Raw genomic sequence first — 19,194 nt, 5'->3', positions numbered from 1 at the left:
ATCAAATGCAAAGCTGGCAGAAATGAAAACAGCTGCTGGAGTATACACTAACCTATGCATTATTCAATCACAAGATCGCGCCAAACAGTCAAAACACAAAGCTGGCAGAAATGAAAACAGCTGATGGAGTATACACTAACATTACTCAGTCACAAGATGGCGCCAAACAGTCAAAAACACAAAATTGGCAGAAATGAAAACAGCTGATTGAGTATACACTAACCTACATTAGTCAGTCACAAGATGGTGCCAAACAGTCAAAAACTCAAAGCTGACAGAAATGAAAACAGCTGATCAAGTATACACTAACATTGCTCAGTCACAAGATGGCGCCAAACAGTCAAAAACACAAAATTGGCAGAAATGAAAACAGCTGATGGAGTATACACTAACCTAGACATTATTCAGTTACAAGATGGTGACAAACAGTCAAAACACAAAGTTGGCAGAAATGAAAACAGCTGATGGAGTATACACTAACCTAGACATTATTCAGTTACAAGATGGTGACAAACAGTCAAAACACAAAGTTGGCAGAAATGAAAACAGCTGATGGAGTATACACTAACCTAGACATTATTCAGTTACAAGATGGTGACAAACAGTCAAAACACAAAGTTGGCAGAAATGAAAACAGCTGATGGAATATACACTAACCTACATTAGTCAGTCACAAGATGGCGCCAAACAGTCAAAAACTCAAAGCTGACAGAAATGAAAACAGCTGATCAAGTATACACTAACATTACTCAGTCACAAGATGGCGCCAAACAGTCAAAAACTCAAAGCTGACAGAAATGAAAACAGCTAAAGTATACACTTACCTAGACATTATTCAATCATAAGATTGTGCCAAACTGTTAAAAACACAAAGCTGACAAACGAAACTGGCCAAATAAAGCACTCTACCTTTAGGTGAGGTTTGGTACTTTAGGGTGGAAAATATCCAAACTTTGAGAAAACATCAGCTCTTTTCTTTTAGTTACTGCATTTGTCAATAAACTTTGCTTTCTTTATCGTCCACAAGTGCAAAATTATCTTTGGCTTCACCACACAACCACATCAACGTTTACATCACACATACCCCATAAAACAGGCAACACAAATAAATTCAATGTCATTACATAAATCACGTTAAAAACACAATTGAACCCTATTTATACTTAAAACCCAGTATTTAAAAAGACCTCATTAATAGACCTTCTCTTGAATATATGAATGTAGATGTAAGTATATGGCTGTGAACATATTCACTGATGGTCAAGTTAAAGTTCCCGCATGAGCCTGCGTTATTCAGCGGTTGTTATTTCAGACTAGCATACGTTGGAATGTCGCAACTGACCAATTAGAATTGAGAATTCCAAACATTCATGTAATAATCACAGATAACAACCACTGAAACTAATACGTAATAACACAGGGCTCACATGGGTACTTTAAATCATGTTGACCATTATTGAATATATCTCTATTTATATTTTCATATTTGTTTTTCACACAACTCTTTTGACTATTTGTCGCCATCTTGCGATTGAATAATAAGTGGGTTAGTGTTGGTTTACATCTTTTTAAAATTTTAAGAAATTATTACAACTCAGATCATTGTCTTTGAGTCTAATTTTTAGTGTTGTATAGACATTTAATAAGCTGGATAATGTACATCTAGCTGGTTGTTTTCACAGTATGAAGCCCTCCAGTCTTATACAACAGCACTCCATTTCACAATGCGCTGCTGATAAAGCTGTCAGGCTTTATTCAGTGAGAATAGCTACCTAGATCTTCATTATGCCTTACTTCATTACACCATGCTGTAAATACCCCTTTTTGGGCTGGAAGCATTTTAAATTCATAGTGCTTATTATTGTCATTAATTGTTGTTACTAAAATAAAGTTATTAGTGCTGTTAAATGATTAATTGCATCCAAAATAAAAGTTTCGATATCAGGGTGGCTGCGGGGTCTTAAAAAGTATTAAAAGTTGCTTAATACGTTATGAGAAAATTAAGGCCCCTGAAAAGGTATTAAAAAGTCTTAATCGTGTTTTTACAAGGTCTTAAATTTTGTTCAAGCATTGTCCAAAGTGCTTGACTGCAAAACAGCATAAATATATTTATTTTCCTCCTAATATTATGCTTGATGCACGCGATTGGTTCGGACTGGGGCGCGTCTGGCCAAACTCCTCCGTCCGGGTGATGTCACGTAATTTGCGATAAACAAGGGAAGGTGATGTGACGCTCTCCACATGTAGCGAAACCATAGAGCGAAACAGATGGCAGAAAGGGAAAATGTCAGTTTGCGTACTCTCCTGGTTGGAAAAAGACGAGTTTAAACAGTGACTGAAGTCTATTGCTGAAAACAACCACGTAATTTTCTTTGTTTCTTTTGAGCTTATCTGAGTTTTGTTGCATGGTTGTGCCTCATTGATTTATTTAACTAAAACTGGTTATTAGCTACTGTTTATTTACAACTGTTCATGAAGTTAAAGGCTTGATACTGATTAAAACTTGATGTGGTGATGAGGTCTTAAAATATTCTAAGAATATCTTTAAAAAGTCTTAAAAAGGTATTAAAATTATCTTTAGGATTCCTGCATATACCCTGAATATACATAATGAGTTTAAAGTTCACTTTACATGCATTAAGACAAGCCACTTTGACTGTCAAAATAGCGGCAAGCTAGCTTCTTTTCACTGCCCACACAGACATCACTGTGCTTTCCCAGACACCACTAAAACATGCATTCCCATCACAGCACTGTGATGACATTTCCACCACTTTTCTGTGACTCAAAGCCTGCTGTGATCCCTTCAGACCTCCAGTGGGTCAGTCAGTGCAGTCAGCTGGGCAGTGTGTGGGGCACAGGGTGGATTTGAGGTGAGGTTTGGTGTTTCAGGGTGGAAAATTTCAGGCACAGCTGTGGACTTTGGCCACTTAAGTATCTGGGCCTTTTGCCCACCTGCGGCCAGAGGACAAGTGCCATGTTCCAGAAGGCAGAGAAGTTCCAACCACATCCAACCAGCGTTGAAGGATGTTGTGTAACTGGGCATCATGGTTAATGCACTGCTGAATAGCTGCGTGTGAAAGAAACCTCCCTGTAAGAAGCATTCATGAGTCAACAACATGACCGTTTATTGATTTCTAGAGGGATTTTGGTTTTGTTCTTTAGATTTTGAGGTCCTAAATTTAAAATAATCAAACAAAATGTTAATAAATTAGGGGAGAAACTATCCTAAAATACACAGTGCTCTCAGAACTTAGAACGTTTGGAAGGTATTTTATAGTCGGCACAATTCTTTGTAGTAAAAAAAAAGTCAATACAATTTTTCTGAATTTACTATTTTTTACTTTTGATTTCATTTTGATTGATTCATTCATTTTCTTCTCAGCTTAGTCCCTTTATTAATCCGGGGTCGCCACAACGGAATGAACCACCAACTTATCCAGCACGTTTTTACGCAGCGGATGCCCTTCCAGCTGCAACCCATCTCTGGATAACATCCACACACACTCATACACTTCGGACAATTTTAGCCTACCCAATTCACCTGTACCGCATGTCTTTGGACTGTGGGGGAAACCGGAGCACCCGGAGGAAACCCACGCGAATGCAGGGAGAACATGCAAACTCCACACAGAAACGTCCACTGACTCAGTCGAACCAGCGACCTTCTTGCTGTGAGGCAACACCACTAATGCGCTACTGCGTCGCTATTTCATTAGACATAAATTCCATAATTTAGAATGAATATTTAGCAGTGAGTATTTTATACATTTGCTGAATAACTTGATGTTTATCACTTTCATGTAATTGTACATTTTAATTAATGTAATATTAAGATGCATATGAAATTACTTTTAGCAACAAAAAAATAAATAGAGAATTTATTCAATTTAAAACAAATGTCTAATAAATAATATATTAAAATAATGTAACTTATAATAAATTATACGGGAAATATTTAGTATTATTGTATTAGTATTTTTTAGATACAATATAACTGACTTTGTGTCAGCCCCTTTTTTAATTTGAATAAATTAGCATTTCAGGAGCATTGGTGTTTTTTTGAATATATAAATACAATATATAAAAATATTTAATATTTAGATAGACGTATATACTTTAGCAGTATATTTATACAACAGTTCTGTCTGGTTCTTGAATCTGATTGGCTGATAGCCGTGTAATATTCTGGCAGTAACGGCACTCGTCCAGCCTATTAACACTTCACCCTTGTGTATTACTCCGCCCACATACAATAACAGGCGGAGGACACTCTACAGTTTGACAAATATTCTGTTGGACAATATAATGTACTTTTGAGGCTTTTTTTAGTCGAGAATGTAGCTGTTTAGATTGCAACCATGCAGTTTATTTATAAGGATAGTGCCTATTTTAAAGTATTTATCATTTCGGAGAGACATCGTGGCGGCGGCCATTAGCCTGTCTTTGAGCAAAGACCGCATAATAAGCCCTAAGTGAAAAACAGCGTCATTTCAAACTACAGCTGAACAAATCATTATTAAACAGGTAAATGACTTTCTAAGTTGATCTCTCTCTGTTGTATGTTGTAGTGCTGTATTTATACCATAGTAATATTGTGATCTCCCGATTGCAACAGAGAAATACTGGAAAATCTCTGTAGACTGATGGCATTTGATGCCATTCAGCTTTATAAGCTTAAAATGTGAGCAAAATCACCTGTTTTGTTTGTTTTGACTATTACCCCAGTCCCCCTCTCACACACACACACAAACACACCATAAACCTCTGCTGCAGAGCGTCTTTATTAACAAATCTCCATGGAAATGAAGTCTTACACAAATCAGGCCTGTAGCATCAACTACACCTACACTGGAGCAAAGAGCGCCAAGCCCAGTCAAACCTCCAGTTTCTCCAGCTGCACTTCAGAAAGACAAATCTGTCGTCTTAATATAGACTCACAGCTGTGAGGCCAGGAGGAATGCAGGGCCCGGCCGAACTCAGAAACTCAGTCAAAAAATCCTCCATCTGATCAATGTGCGTGTCGTCTTCTTCCGATGCAAGCTTTGATGACCCTTGCAAAGTCCTGTCGCCACTGCCAAGACTAACAGAATCTGAGGCGTGTGCATGTGTATGTGTGATTGTGTATGCATGTGCAGGGTTCAGCGCTAAGGATTTTTTTTATTGGTCAAATCAGGCCAATGATTCAGATTTTTACTAGGCCTGGCAAAATTGTCACTGGCCCCATCAAAAAAAAGAGAAGTTAATAGTTGTTTTAGCCACATATTTTAAACAATGTGTCAATAATAACATCTGTGAATCTGGAATTTAAATATTTAAGAAATGTTAATAAATGTATAATGAGCAAAATTCAAGATGTTATGAAAACTAAAATAGCAGAATGAAAAATGTGCGGGTATTTTATTTCAGTTTGAAATTTGCCAACTTGTTCAAAACATCACTTCATTTTTTTTCTTTTTTTTTTTTTGTCGTATTGTTCCCACGTAAATGTCTGCTTCCAAGACGTTAGAACCAGACATTTTCCTTTACCCTTCTAATTTGATGTTGCCGTCACCTTACTTTACTGGTTGTTAACAGGATACGGGAAAATTTAGCATGCTCAAAACATCAAATCAGATAAATCTAATCAATTCACAACGTCATGGAGAAGGTAGCATTTAAAGACTTAAAAGCACAAACTTAAAATGCACGCAACTGATAAATAGTCGCAGTCAAATAAAACTTCAGTGACAAGGCAGCATTATCCCAATCGGGCCAGTAGTGATCCTGTCTACTGTCCCAAGCGTCTCTCACGCTGGCCCTGAGCCATCAGGCAGTCCTTATTGTTGAGCCCTGATGTGTGTATACCTTGTATTCCTCACATTGTGGCCACTATTATGTAAATCGCTCATAAATCGCACCAAATTAAGTATTTTAAAAATGTTAAAATATTGATTGTTTCCTGTGAGGATCGGTTTGGGTGTAGGGTTTATACTGTATGGGAAATATGTATAAAAAGCTGTACAAGTGAGTAAACCCACTGCCTACAAAGAGCTGATTTTTGGTTTTGGATATTTTTGTGGTACACTTTGCGTCCTTTAGTACCAATTGAGCATTGTGTCAACGCCACAGCCTACCTGAGTACTGTTGCTGACCATTTCCAACTATTTATGACCACAGTGTACCCATCTTCTGATGGCTACTTTCACCAGGATAACACGCCATGTCATAAAGTAGCTCAGTGGCTCCTCTGGCAGCAATGTACGTGACATCCTACTGCTGACTCTCCTCTATTCCCTCCTGAACTGTAGTTCCGTTTCTGACATGTTCCCAGGGCTCTGGTTTAAAGTAAATTGCAATTTATTTGCCCTTTGGGTAACGGGGCAACTGTGTTTTAATGCAACTACGAACACCAGCACCGAAACAGGCCTGCAATGGGGATTAGTTAATTATTTTATTCATTTTATATGGATTATTTTTGGGCTTTTCCAAATGAACTGTGGATTTTGCTGTTTATTTGAGTTTGATAGAGGGAGAAATATAAGCTTTATTTTAAAACAAACCTTTATTTCTTTTGTTTGCACATCTTTGTTTGTTTAATTGTATTTTGTACTTATTATTTAAAAGTATTTTGTACCAGATTGGTTGTGTTTATTATTTATATTAATAGATATGAGGTTATAAGTTTCTTTTTTGGGTTAAATTACAAATTAGAGTGATCCACTTTATAAGAATTCAGGGCCCTTCCAACGCCACAGGGAAAGGGCGCTACACTTGCATTTAAGGTTTGCATTGCAAATCCAATTGAATCCACTTGTTTGGTAAAAAAAAAAAAGTCAATATATCTACTACAAGACAGATTTTATTACTTTACAAACTGTATTGTAAAATAATCCTATAAAACATTTGCATATTAGTTAATAATATAGCTGAAATATATAATAAAGGATATTCACACACATTTACATGAGTAAAAAATAAACTCAATAATGGGAGAAAAAAATGTGTGGAAAAATCTGATTCCATGTGGGTCTAGTGATATATCATTGCCTGCAATACACCTGTAAAAATGTTCTCATCCAATAAAAATTAGTCTTCCTGCGATAACAGGGATAAAATCTACAATCTGGCATCTGCCTCCACAATCTGGAAATGGTTTAGTCAGGACTGTACAGTGCTAGAAAAAATGAATGCAGTACAGTAGCATGTGTGCGATACAGTTTGGCATGAGTTTGAGACTGTTTACAATAAGTTTTACTTCAACTTCACTTAATAATATCAGTTCAGAGTTTGAAAGGATGCCATTTTGTGATCATACAGGGATTTATATGTTGTGCTTGAACTTTCTAGATTTTCATGAGAGGAAGAGTGAATTGATTTTGCTCGGCCTGTCAAATTCTTCCAGAGCACCCATAGTTAATCTAGAAAAATTAAGTTTTTCTATGAAGCCCTGGGTAAAAAAAATCTAGGTCAGTGATCACCAAACTTGTTCCTGGAGTGCCGGTGTCCTGCAGATTTTAGCTCCATCCCTAATCAAAAACACCTGAACAAGCTAATCAAGGTCTTTCTAGGTATACTTGAAACATCCAGGCAGGTGTGTTGAGGCAAAATGGAGCTAAACCCTGCAGAGACCCTCCAGGACCAGAATTGGTGACCCCTGATCTAGGTGTTATTCTTGATGATGGCTTGAGCTTTGACAAACAGATAAATGCAGTGGTCAAGTCCCTATTCTTTCAGCTTCGACTTTTAAAAACAGTCAAACCTATTTTATCCAGAAAAAAATTTAGAAAATAAAACCCATGCTTTTATTACCACTAAATTGGACTACTTTAACTTATTATACTTTGGCATTAGTCAGAAAATATCCCGGTTACAATTAGTTCAAAATGCTGCTGCAATGCTTTTAACAGGTACAGTAACAAGAAACATGAGCACATTACCCCAGTTTTACGCTCTTTGCACTGCGCTCTATTGAGTGACATTTAAAATGCTTCTCTTGATTTTTAAATCTCTAAATGACCCGGAACCTTCTTATCTGTCAGACATGTTAATTGAGCATCAGCCTGGTTGGTCTCTTCGGTCATCTAACCTGAGACTGTAAATGCATCCCTAAGTCAAGGCTGAAATGCAGAGGTGACCGTGCCTTCGCAGTAGCTGGTCCTAGGTTGTGGAATGCTCTGCCCCTCTTTATCCGATCTGTTTCATCCCTGTCTGTTTTTAAATCTAGGTTGAAAACTTTGATTGATTTGGCATTTTATCAGTTAAAATTGTCTTAGCTATCATTTTATAATATATATATATATATATATATATATATATATATATATATATATATATATATATATATACACACACACACACACACACAAATTGTTTTGATTTGTACTGTGCAGCACATTGGTCAACTTCTGGTTGTGTTAAATAGTTATATATATATATATATAAGTAAAATTGGCACTATATCAGTAAATGGGGAAGGAATCATACAGATTTGATAATACTTTGTCCAGGAAAAATATCTAGAATGGTTTGAAGAACATAGAACGACCATAAATTGCATCATTTATACATTTATTGTCTTCATGGCTGATTAGTTTAAGCGTTTTATCTTCTTTTCCTTCAGCTACAGCGATGGCTGAATATCTTTACTTCTGTGCTGCATATGTTAAGCTCAAATAATTTATTCTAGAAATATTACAGATAATTATATCTAGAGATGCAGCACTTTTTTGTATCTACATATGAACTGTCATCATTAGTATCTGTAAATCTCATGATAACCACAATAAAGCACAAAAGTATGTATTTTTAAATATATACACACTACCTGAAAAAAGTCTTGTTATATCCAAGTTTTAGGGACAACAAATAACTTGATTTCTTGTTGGTTATTTTGTATCAGCATTGGCTTTTATGAAAGGCAAAAGCCTCTAGATTACAGTTATACCAAAATAAAATATGATCATGCCTTGATTTTTAATGATTTAATTAGGACAGTAAGGTCTGACTTTGCTTAGACGAAAAGTCTTGTCACTTAACAGAAATAATGTCCAGTATAGAATATAAAGTTATGGTGAAGTGGAAAAAGAATGAATATTGTGTATGACTCCCATAAGCTTGGAGGACTGCATCCACACATCTCTGCAATGACTGCGATGCTCTGTATGTCACCCATGTCTAGCACACACACAGTCTTGTTGTCATACGGTCTCTGCTCAGCTCCAGGCAAGCCAGTCTGTGCAACAGGCAATTTTTGGTTCAGCAATCGCAACTTTACCACAGAATGAGCCGTAAAAACCACAAACATCCCATGAATCATCCAGAATCTGGTTTTATTCCTTGGAATTGAAATGTTTTTGCTCTTCCCATGATCTTCAACTGGTGTTTTGACTATATTTAACTGACAGTAGCACTGCTTCATCATCTTTGGGTCGTTTGCCATGAACGCTTAAAGGGATTTTTCACATAGGAGTTAAAACTGTCATCCTTTACTCAGCCTTAAGTCATTCCAAGCACATGTGATTTGATTTCTGTTGTAAAAGAGACTGAATGTTTACTGAAGTGTCAGTGAATGATGTCAGGTCCAAAAAACAAAACAAAAAAAAAACATGAAAGCATGATAAAAGTAGTTCACATGACGCAAGTGCACTATTTTAAGGGTTATGCTAAGTCATACTGTAGATTTAACTTAAATTTACATGATCTAATACATTTGCGATTAGTTACTTTATATATATATATATATATATATATATATATATATATATATATATATATATATATACACACACACACACAGTTGAAGTCAGAATTATTAGCCCCCTTCAAATTTCTTTTCTTCTTTTTTAAATATTTTCCAAATTATGTTTGACAGAGCAAAGACATTGTCACAGTATGTCTGATAATTTTATTTTTTTTTCTGGAGGAAGTCTTATTTGTTTAATTTCGACATTTTAACAATTATTAACGGATTTAACAATTTTAGGAACAAAATTATTAGCCAATTTAAGCTATGTTTTTTTCTCGATAATCTATAGAACAAACCATCATTATACAATAACTTGCCTAATTACCCTAACCTGCCTAGTTAACCTAATTAACCCAGTTAAGCCTTTAAAGGTCACTTTAAGCTATATAGAAGTGTCTTGAAAAATATCTAGTCAAATATTATTTACTGTCATCATGGCAAAGATAAAATGAATCAGTTATTAGAGATGAGTTATTAAAACTATTATGTTTAGAGATGTGTTGAAAAAAATTGCTCTTGGTTAAACAGAAATTGGTGAAAAAACAAACAAGCGGTCTAAAAATTCAGGGGGGCTAATAATTATATTTATTTATTTATATGTTTCTTTATTTACCCAGATAAATAAAAACATTGAGATCAAGATCTCATTTACAAGGGTGACCTGACCAAGAGGTCCACAACACACGACTTATGAAAAAAATACGAATAATATTTATAATAAGTAGAAAATTAAGATAATATACAACAACAGTTAGTTGTCCAGCTATACCACATTAAAATATATTAAAAACACATACATTGAGAAATGGACTGTTGTTGTTTGTTAAAAAGGATAGAGTGAAACAATGTAATTGGGATTAGCTCAGACATTTTAGTTCAGACTGAAGAGTATTCCAGGATGAGGGATGGCATGAATAAAGGCTCGCTTCCCTATTTCAGTTTGAATCCGGGGAACAGTCAAATGATAAGATTCACTTGAACGTAGAGCATACTGGCTTTTGACTAATGAAGAAGGGAACTTAGATATGAAGGCACCAGGCCTAGAAGAGCCTTGTAGACCAGTCATCCAGTGGGTGTACCTTCTTACATACAGAGAAGGCCACTCAGCTTTGACATACAGTTTACAATGGTGAGTAAGTCTCTGACAGCCTGTAACAAACCTGTGATAGACAGAGTTTAAAGGCTGAAGACATTTGGTCGAAGCATTCATATATAAAACCATCACCATAGTCAATCAATGGTAAAAATGTTGCAGACACCAAATGTTTGCGAGCTTTAGGAGAAAAGCAGGATGCATTTTGATAGTAAAACCCAAGCTTAACCTCAATTTTCGAACCATATTTGCTATGTGTTCTTAAAGGAAAGCTCCTGATCGAGTAGAAAGCCTAAATACTTATAGCTGGACACTAAATTTATTTCTTGACCTTGGGCAGTGGTAATTAATGCTTGGTTTTGCACAGGAGTTGGACAATTTGTGAAAATCATTCATCCAGATTTGTCTACATTTAAAACCAGTTGAAGATCCTTAAGACGAGACTGAACACTGTTTAAAGCAGACTGTAAAAAGTGTATGGCCTGAGAAAATGAAGGAGAGCTGAATAGCTTTCAACAATTCAAAAAATGGTTTGGAACTGTTTTAAAAAGTTGATGATGAGTAATGATGATATAATGTTGATAGACAAAAAAAAGCTTTTAAAAAAATGTTCGGAAATTAAAAAAAAAAAATCTCAGTAGTTGGAAAAAACATACAAATATCTCTTATGAAAAGATTTAAGGGAGAGTTCACCCTAACAAAATTAAAATTCTGTTATAATTTACTCACCCTTAACTTTTTAAACCAGTTTTAGTTAGTTAGTTTGCTTGGTTGTTATAAGATATTTTGAAGAATGTTGAAAACCTGTAACCATTGACTTCTACACTAGTTGTTTCTCCTATGGAAGTCAATATTTACAGATTTCCAACATTCTTCAAAATAGCATATATTTTTTTCACAATAAAAAAAAATGTTAAACTCAAGTCAAGATTGAGTAAACAATGACAGTTTTTTTCCCCTTAAATCTGCCTTTAAAAACTCACATGCTCTTGTTCCTGTTTTGTATTTTTGTAACAGGAATGTAGTAATATTTTCTACGTTAAAAAAGAAAAAAAAATCCCCAAAAGATGATTGAACAACCATACAGTAAAAATCTTTTAAAAAGAGATTTAAAAGGGATGGTTCATCCCAAAAAATCAGTTTGAGGTGTTTTTTTTCCCCCACAAAAGAAGATATATTAAAGAATGTTGGAAACCTGTAACTATTGACTTCCATAGTAGCTGTTTTCCTTCCATGAAAGTCAATGGTTACAGATTTCCAACATTCCTCAAAATATCTTCTTTTGCATTCAACAATTGAAAATACATGGTTTGAAACAAGTCGAGGATGAGTTAATGATGACATAATTGTCATTTTTGGAATAGATGATTAAATAAGAAATGAACACTGTCCTTTCAGAAACTCGCACGCTCTTGTTCTTATGTTTTGTTTTTTGTGTTTTTCTAACAGGTCGGTGGTGATGCCGATAGCGAATGAGTTTTCTCCAGACGTGGTGCTGGTTTCCTCAGGCTTCGACGCTGTGGAGGGGCATCCGCCACCTCTGGGAGGATACAAGCTCACGGCCAAATGTGAGTGTTGTGCTTTTCCCTGTACATAGAGAGATTCTCGTGGGATGAAAAGATGAGTCACTGACGCAGAAGTCAGCCTTTGTCCCACTCCTCTTTCTCTCTGGCTCATTTCTCATGTCTTAAAAGCTTTCATTTCAGTTAAATTTATCATGTGCTAATGCCACAAAAACAAGAGACCACGCTCTTGTGTGCAAAGTCTAATCCCCAAAGGGAGGGATTGTACCAGTCATCCTTTCTCATACTTCCAGATCCCTAATGTTTTTCCTCTTTTTTTTTTTTTTTTTGTTCCCATGTGTGTGTAATATCAAGATGGCATTCCAGGCTTGTTTCTAAATCAAACATTTAATGATTGTACAGTGCTTGTTGTCCAAAAAGACTGCTTTTATCCTGTTAGAGGGATCATAAGGCCGGCTCTTATAGATTACATCTCTTTGCTGAAAGCTGTCCATATGTCAGTGCTTGAGCGTAAAGTAGAAACACCGCTCACTAGCCCAGAGACTAAAGAAAGGCAGGTTGTCCTTTATTTTAAATCTTTTAAATCAGATTGATTCCATCTGCTGATCTAAGAAGGGCTCAATGAGCTGTGACAACGCTTGGTTTTTTCATTTATCTGCTCATCTTTAAGGAATAAGTCATCCATTAAACAATTGTGCCGTTATTTACTCACCCTCATGTTGTTCCAAATGTTTTATTACATTTTTGAAATGTTTAATATGAAATTACAGAGTTACCCACAAGTTTAATGTGAGTTCTTAAAAGGCAAAAACAAAAATAAGCAGCTTTTTTAATGTCAGGACTCTTTAAAATAATGCTATTAAAATAGGTCAGGACTAGGCAGTGGTGGAAAGAGTACTGAAAATTCATACTCAAGAAAAAGTACCATTACTTGCCTAAAAATGTAGTGTGAGTAAAGTAAGATTATCTGTTGTAAATATTACTCAAAGTATGAGTAAAAAGTAGAGCTTTCAAAAGTACTCAAGAGTAGTGAGTATTACACTCTAAAAGCTGATGCATTTGCATGTAATTTGTGGATGTGTGTAAACGTAACATTCTGTAGTGCATTGATTGCCCAGCAGGTACACAACATCATAAGACATTAATATTAAGTTAGATTTAGGTTGAGATGTCAGGTGACTAAATTTACACATCTAGCCAGGGACAATGTTATTTTGATGTCCAATAATGACATCAAATGACATTGATATTTGGTTGATTTTAGGTTGTTACAAAATAACCAAAATCCATTGTCAACCCTACATTTAAAACCAATATTATATTGACGTCAAGTATTGACATTTATTCATTAGGCTACCAGAATCCAACGTCAGATAAATGTCAATAGTGGTAACATCCACACAAGCTGTAACATCATTAGACACTGATATTTGGTTGGTTTTAGGTTAGACATGATGGTTAGCCTGATGCTGTGTTCTGATGTCAATCCGAATTTTCATTTCCTAATAAAATGCAACGTCCCTATGACTTTGGGTACAACGTCAATCTGACGTCACGTTGAAATCTTGTGCCTGCTGTGTGTTTAGGCCATTTCGGTCATCATACAGTAAACATCCGTCATCTTCTCATCAGTGACCTGCATCTAAACAGTCTCTGGGTCAATGCGTGCAAGGACTTTGGACATGTTCTTGGACATTTGTAATGCTTCCAAACCGCTTGCTGCAATTATAAATGTCTTGAGGTAGATCATTACGAGGTGATGTACCTTCTATCAGGACTGATTTTTCTAATCCCCATAGACAAGAAAAAATAGTGACTGCAGGTTGAAGGAAAGTAGTGGAGTAAAAGTACCAATACGGCACTAAAAATGTACTCAAGTGGAAGTAAAAGTACACATTTTTAAAACTGCTTAGTTAATTACAATTCCTGAGGAAAAATTACTCAAATACAGTCATTTGAGTATTTGTAATTAGTTACTTTACACCACTGGGACTAGGATATAGGCTGTTCTTATTAGCCCTTAACTACATAGCTTAAAATGCACCATTGACAGAAATCTTTTGATCATGCTGGCATGCGTGCGTTGGCTCGAGTTCGCAGGCCGAGTGCCTTTGTGTCCCACCAGTGACGATCCATATCACACTGCTACGATAGTGATATTGCGTTTATACAGCAGTTCAACTGCATAATCGTGTGTATAAAAAACTGAAATCAAACACGGAAAATCTAAAAGTCCTTTTGTATAAGGAACTACTTACTTACACATCTGCAGCTGACGTCAGAACAGCAGAAACAGTTGCTACTTCACCAACGTCACTTTAGACCATTTGAATGATTCTCTAGTGTAATGTCTACAATGATGACAAAACAGGTGATTTTGCTGACATTTTAAGATTATAAGGCTGAACAGCATGAAATGCCATCAGTCTTCAGAGATTTTCCATTATTTCTCTGTTGCAATCTGGAGATCACAATAATTTGCCTCGAAAAAGCCAAACCAAAGAAAACACTACCAGGTTACTATGGTAAAAATACAGCACTACAAAATACAAACAAGAAAGAGATATGCTTAGAATCTCACTTACTTTTTTTGTAATGATTTGTTTGGTTGTAGTTTGAAATTTTCTCCCAAAAGGACTTATTATGCTGTCTCTGTCGTCTCTGTCATCTTGTGGTGGAACCATCTTTGCTCTGCTCAGTATGACAGGCTGATAGATGCCGACATGCTGAATCTCTGATATTATAAATATTTTAAATAGGCACTATCTTTATAAATAAACTGCATAGATGGAATCTAAAGAACTACATTCTCACCTAAAAAGCCTCAAAAGTGCATTATATTGTACATTATATTATCCTAGCAAAAGGTCAGTCCCCTCTATGTGTTAGCTTAGTCCTGGATACAGAAAGTAGATCAATATTACCCGACTACTGTGATCTAGCTGAGTTATGAGTGTCAAGACAGAAAGTTATATACGAGGAGCCTTGTATAGATTGATACACATAGACTGAAACTTTCAACTCTAGATAGTAGATACAGTTTGTTCACAATAATGCACAGGAAAGCCTCTACAAAAACGTTTTCCAAAACTCTCCTTTTGTGTTCCCGTAAAAGTTTGGAATTAAATGAATTATCCTTTTTTTCCATGTTGGAAATTGTATTTCTTTAAGGATGATATGCACAAGCACATTATGCACATAATGAGGCATGTCTCTGCTGTAATTTGTGTTGCATTTTAATACATGGAGCCAAGTGTGTGTATCATGTTCTCCGTGGTTGAATTGGGCTGGACGCTAGACGTGCTGAAGAGCGTCCCCATTGGGCCGTATCGTGCCAGCGAAGAATTAAAACAAAATCAAATCATCCACAATGGCCTTGAATATGAATCTTTGGGAAAGGGAGGTATAGTCAAATGCATATATTCAAACAAAGATCAAAAGAGCCTGGAGCAAAACGCTAAGCCACATTTATTAAAATTAAACCTGCCTCATATTACGTCTTTAGGCCCAGTAAATCCAGAGTGCCGTCTTTTTAACGGAGAGAATATGATGTAATACTGTCTTTTTTCCCCTCATCTCTGTCATTGATTTTTTTCTTCATCTCTTGTTTCTTTGATCAAATGCCATCCACCGGTTTCTGAAAACGCTCTGTAACACCCGCTTGTGTTTCCCGTCTCCCCCTTTGGCAGGTTTTGGCTATCTGACCAAGCAGCTGATGGGACTGGCCGGTGGTCGGCTGGTGCTGGCGCTGGAAGGAGGTCACGACCTCACCGCCATTTGCGATGCCTCTGAAGCATGTGTTTCTGCTTTGCTTGGAAACGAGGTAAGAGCTGACTGGAGATCAGGCGGCGGGTGTGACTCAGGGATGGACAGGGCTTTATGAATGTAGGAGAAGATAAAGGAATAGAGTGATACTTCCTCCAGGGATTAGCAGTATAGATTTTTTTTTTCTTTTGGCCTGGTTATGCAGATTTTACTAAATAGAATTTTAAAAACCAAAGTAATTTTTGGAGATCTAATGGCATTGAGGACAATTTGAAAAATATTAACTTTTATATAGCTGTGTTATTAAAGTATAAACATTATCATAAATTGTATTTCTATCCTAACATTAAGCATATCTTTTCAAAGTTTGCAAAAAAAAAAAAAATTATAATAATAATCCCAAATTTAAACTAGATTAACAAGGTTTGTCAAGTTTTAAGAAGCTTAAAGTTTAACAGAATTTTTACATTTAACATAGCTTAAAGTTTAAAAGTTGTTTTAAGTAGTTCTAAGTTTTAAGAAGCTTAAAGTTTAAAAGCAGTTTTAAGTTTAAAGTTACTAAAGGTTTTAAAGTAGTTTTAAAGTTAAAGTAGCTTAAATTTTAAAATTAGTTTTAGGTAGTTCAAGGTTTTAAGTAGCTTAATTTTAAAAGTAGGTTTAAGTTTAAAGTAGCCTAAAGTTTAAAAGTAGCTTTATATTTAAAGTTGTTTAAAGTTTAAAATCAGATTTAAGTTTAAAGTAGCCTAAGGTTTAAAAGTAGGTTTAATTTTAAAGTAGCTTAAATTTTAAATTTTGTTTTAGGTAGTTCATAGTTTAAAGTAGCAAAGCAGTTTTAATTTTAAAGTAGCTTAAAGTTTAAAAGATTATTATTTGACATTTAGCATTTTATCAGTTCTTTCTCATGTGATACAATAAAATGTGCATTAACACAGATTTAATATTTTAATATCTAATTTTGAGTGCATCTAAATTTAATTTACGGTTTGGAAGTTTTGTTACTTTTTGTCATTTTTAACATTTTAAAAAAGAATATTTGGTCTTATCCTGACCAAATTTCCTAGCTTGAATTAGGCAGTCTATTTGATGTGATTGATCTGAAAGAAGAAAACAAGTCTTAGTTTTAGATTTTAACATAACTTTTTAAGAAAAAAAAGTCAATAATAAAAAAAAAAAAAAACAATAATCAGTCCATTTTGGTTTTCATAAAAGGTTTATTACAAGTACTTTCATGGTTAGGTTTAGAATGCAGGTTAGGATTATGGTTAGTTGCATGTAATTATGCGCAATTATTTATAGTTAATATGGTAAGTACTTGGAACATGTGTAACAAAGATTTCTTAATTTTAAGTGTTACCGCATTTTACATTACAAAAATATGAATTTATGATATGATCTTGAAGACCATTTTGTGACATTTCAGTGTATTAAAAAAAAAAACAACAATGAAAATTTTAGGTGCTGTTTCTATTTACTAAACCGAACCTCAGTCTCAGTTTTTTCTTGACTTGTCCTTCCTCCACCCACCCATCTTTTGTGTTGGGTGTCACAGACGGGATGTTTGTCACAGGGTGTGTGTTTTTAGCAGCACTCCCTTCACTCTGGCTCGACACCAAAGTTCCGCCGACACACTCATAGTCCAGTCTGAGGGTGGAGGGAGTGAAAGAATAGCGAACGCTTCTTATTTATTGACTCGTCTGTGTGTTTCAGGAAGAGGCATTTCTTTAATGTTCCCATTTCTCATTTTCACTGCTGTTCTTTCTATTCATCTTCTTCATTCAGGACCTTTCCTTACTCTATCTAAATCAAATGTGCTCGTGTTGTGGCTCCGCCTTGCTGTCTAAACCGTATCGTAAATCTGAGTGAACCTCATAAGTGAACGATTTGGAAGATTCTGCATGGACAATAACATCAGCTAAAGATGCAATACTGTAATGCGAATAACATACACGGCACAATCAAACATCAGGCAGTGATGCCAAAATTGAGGCAGCTTAGGAGACTTTTAAGCTGAATACTATAGTATCTTGATAATATCTAGTAAATTATTATTTTCTGTCATCATGGCAGAGATCAAATAAATGAGTCATTAGAAGTGAATTGGTAAAACTATTATGTTTAGAAATGTATTTAAAAATCTTCTCTCCATTAAACAGAAATTGGGGAAAACATAAACAGAGGACTAATAATTCTGACTTCAGCTGTAAATTGAGTGTTGGTGTAGCACCTGTTCTCCCTAGAGCCTCTGCTTCAAACAGACTCTGGAGAGTTCACACTGGATCCACATCAACTTCACCTCCGCTTCAGTGCAATGATAAAGCACCTGCTTCCGGCCAAAACCGAGTACAGGCCGAGCTCTCATTTCCTAAAGTCTGCTGTCTGGATAGAGCTGCTCTACTCGAGGCATCAGTGATGTCCGGCATGGGTCTGCAAGTGAATGAGGCCCACAGAAAACAATTATGTTACTGAAACAGTGCCTACAGTTTGCTTAGCTGGGCAAATGTCTGAGATTTTTACCTTTAATATTCACAAAATGTCTTGGAAATTAAATAGTGTCCTGCTGTTATTATTTAGAATTATTATGTATAGAATTAATTCATTAATTTTAATTCAGCTTAGTTCTTTTATTAATCAGGGGTTGCCACAGCGGAATGAACCACCAAATTATCCAGCATGTTTTACACAGCAGATGCCCTTTCAGCTGCAACCCGGTACTGAGAAACACCCATACATACTTATTCACACAAACACAGTACTGCCAATTTAGCTTGCCCAGTTCACCTATAGCACATGTCTTTGGAGTATGGGGGAAACCGGAGTACTTGGAGGAAACCCACACCAACACAGGGAGAAAATGCAAAATCAGCGATCTTCTTGCTGTGTGGCGACAGTGCTAATTTCTAAGCCACTATGCCGCCTCAAATGTATAAAATTATTATTTTTATTTATTTTGTTATACTGTAATTATTGTCAAATGATTAATCATGATCAATAGCATTCAAAAAGAAGTTTGTACTATAGTTTGTATATGTATTATTATCAACACAATCTCAAGGCAATTCGTAACTTTTTGATTTAGTGGCTAATTC

The 19,194-nt window shown here is 35.5% G+C and overlaps 1 protein-coding gene and 1 long non-coding RNA gene across 6 annotated transcripts in view; one reads left to right on the top strand and one right to left on the bottom strand.

Moving 5' to 3' along the window:
• LOC141376202 (uncharacterized) overlaps positions 1-19,194 on the bottom strand; it is a 55,128-nt gene that overhangs the window by 2,873 nt on the left and 33,061 nt on the right. The window contains exon 4 of one of the 3 annotated variants that reach the window (XR_012385625.1): positions 18,333-18,532. This is a non-coding gene — a long non-coding RNA (uncharacterized lncRNA). Of the gene's footprint in view, positions 1-17,305; positions 18,533-19,194 lie in introns of those variants that run through there. The other 2 variants (XR_012385627.1, XR_012385626.1) reach the window with 2 other exon arrangements.
• The window catches only part of hdac4 (histone deacetylase 4), a 399,927-nt gene that overhangs the window by 364,190 nt on the left and 16,543 nt on the right, over positions 1-19,194 (top strand). For 2 of the 3 annotated variants that reach the window (XM_005172529.6, NM_001039358.2), the window contains 2 exon segments: positions 12,270-12,388; positions 16,033-16,166. In XM_005172529.6, the coding sequence (XP_005172586.1) occupies positions 12,270-12,388; positions 16,033-16,166 (253 nt within the window). 3 annotated transcript variants of the gene reach the window in all.

Source organism: Danio rerio, chromosome 9 (genome assembly GCF_049306965.1).
Source record: "Danio rerio strain Tuebingen ecotype United States chromosome 9, GRCz12tu, whole genome shotgun sequence".
Taxonomy (NCBI): domain Eukaryota; kingdom Metazoa; phylum Chordata; class Actinopteri; order Cypriniformes; family Danionidae; genus Danio; species Danio rerio.
This window is presented reverse-complemented; position numbering and strand designations above follow the sequence as displayed.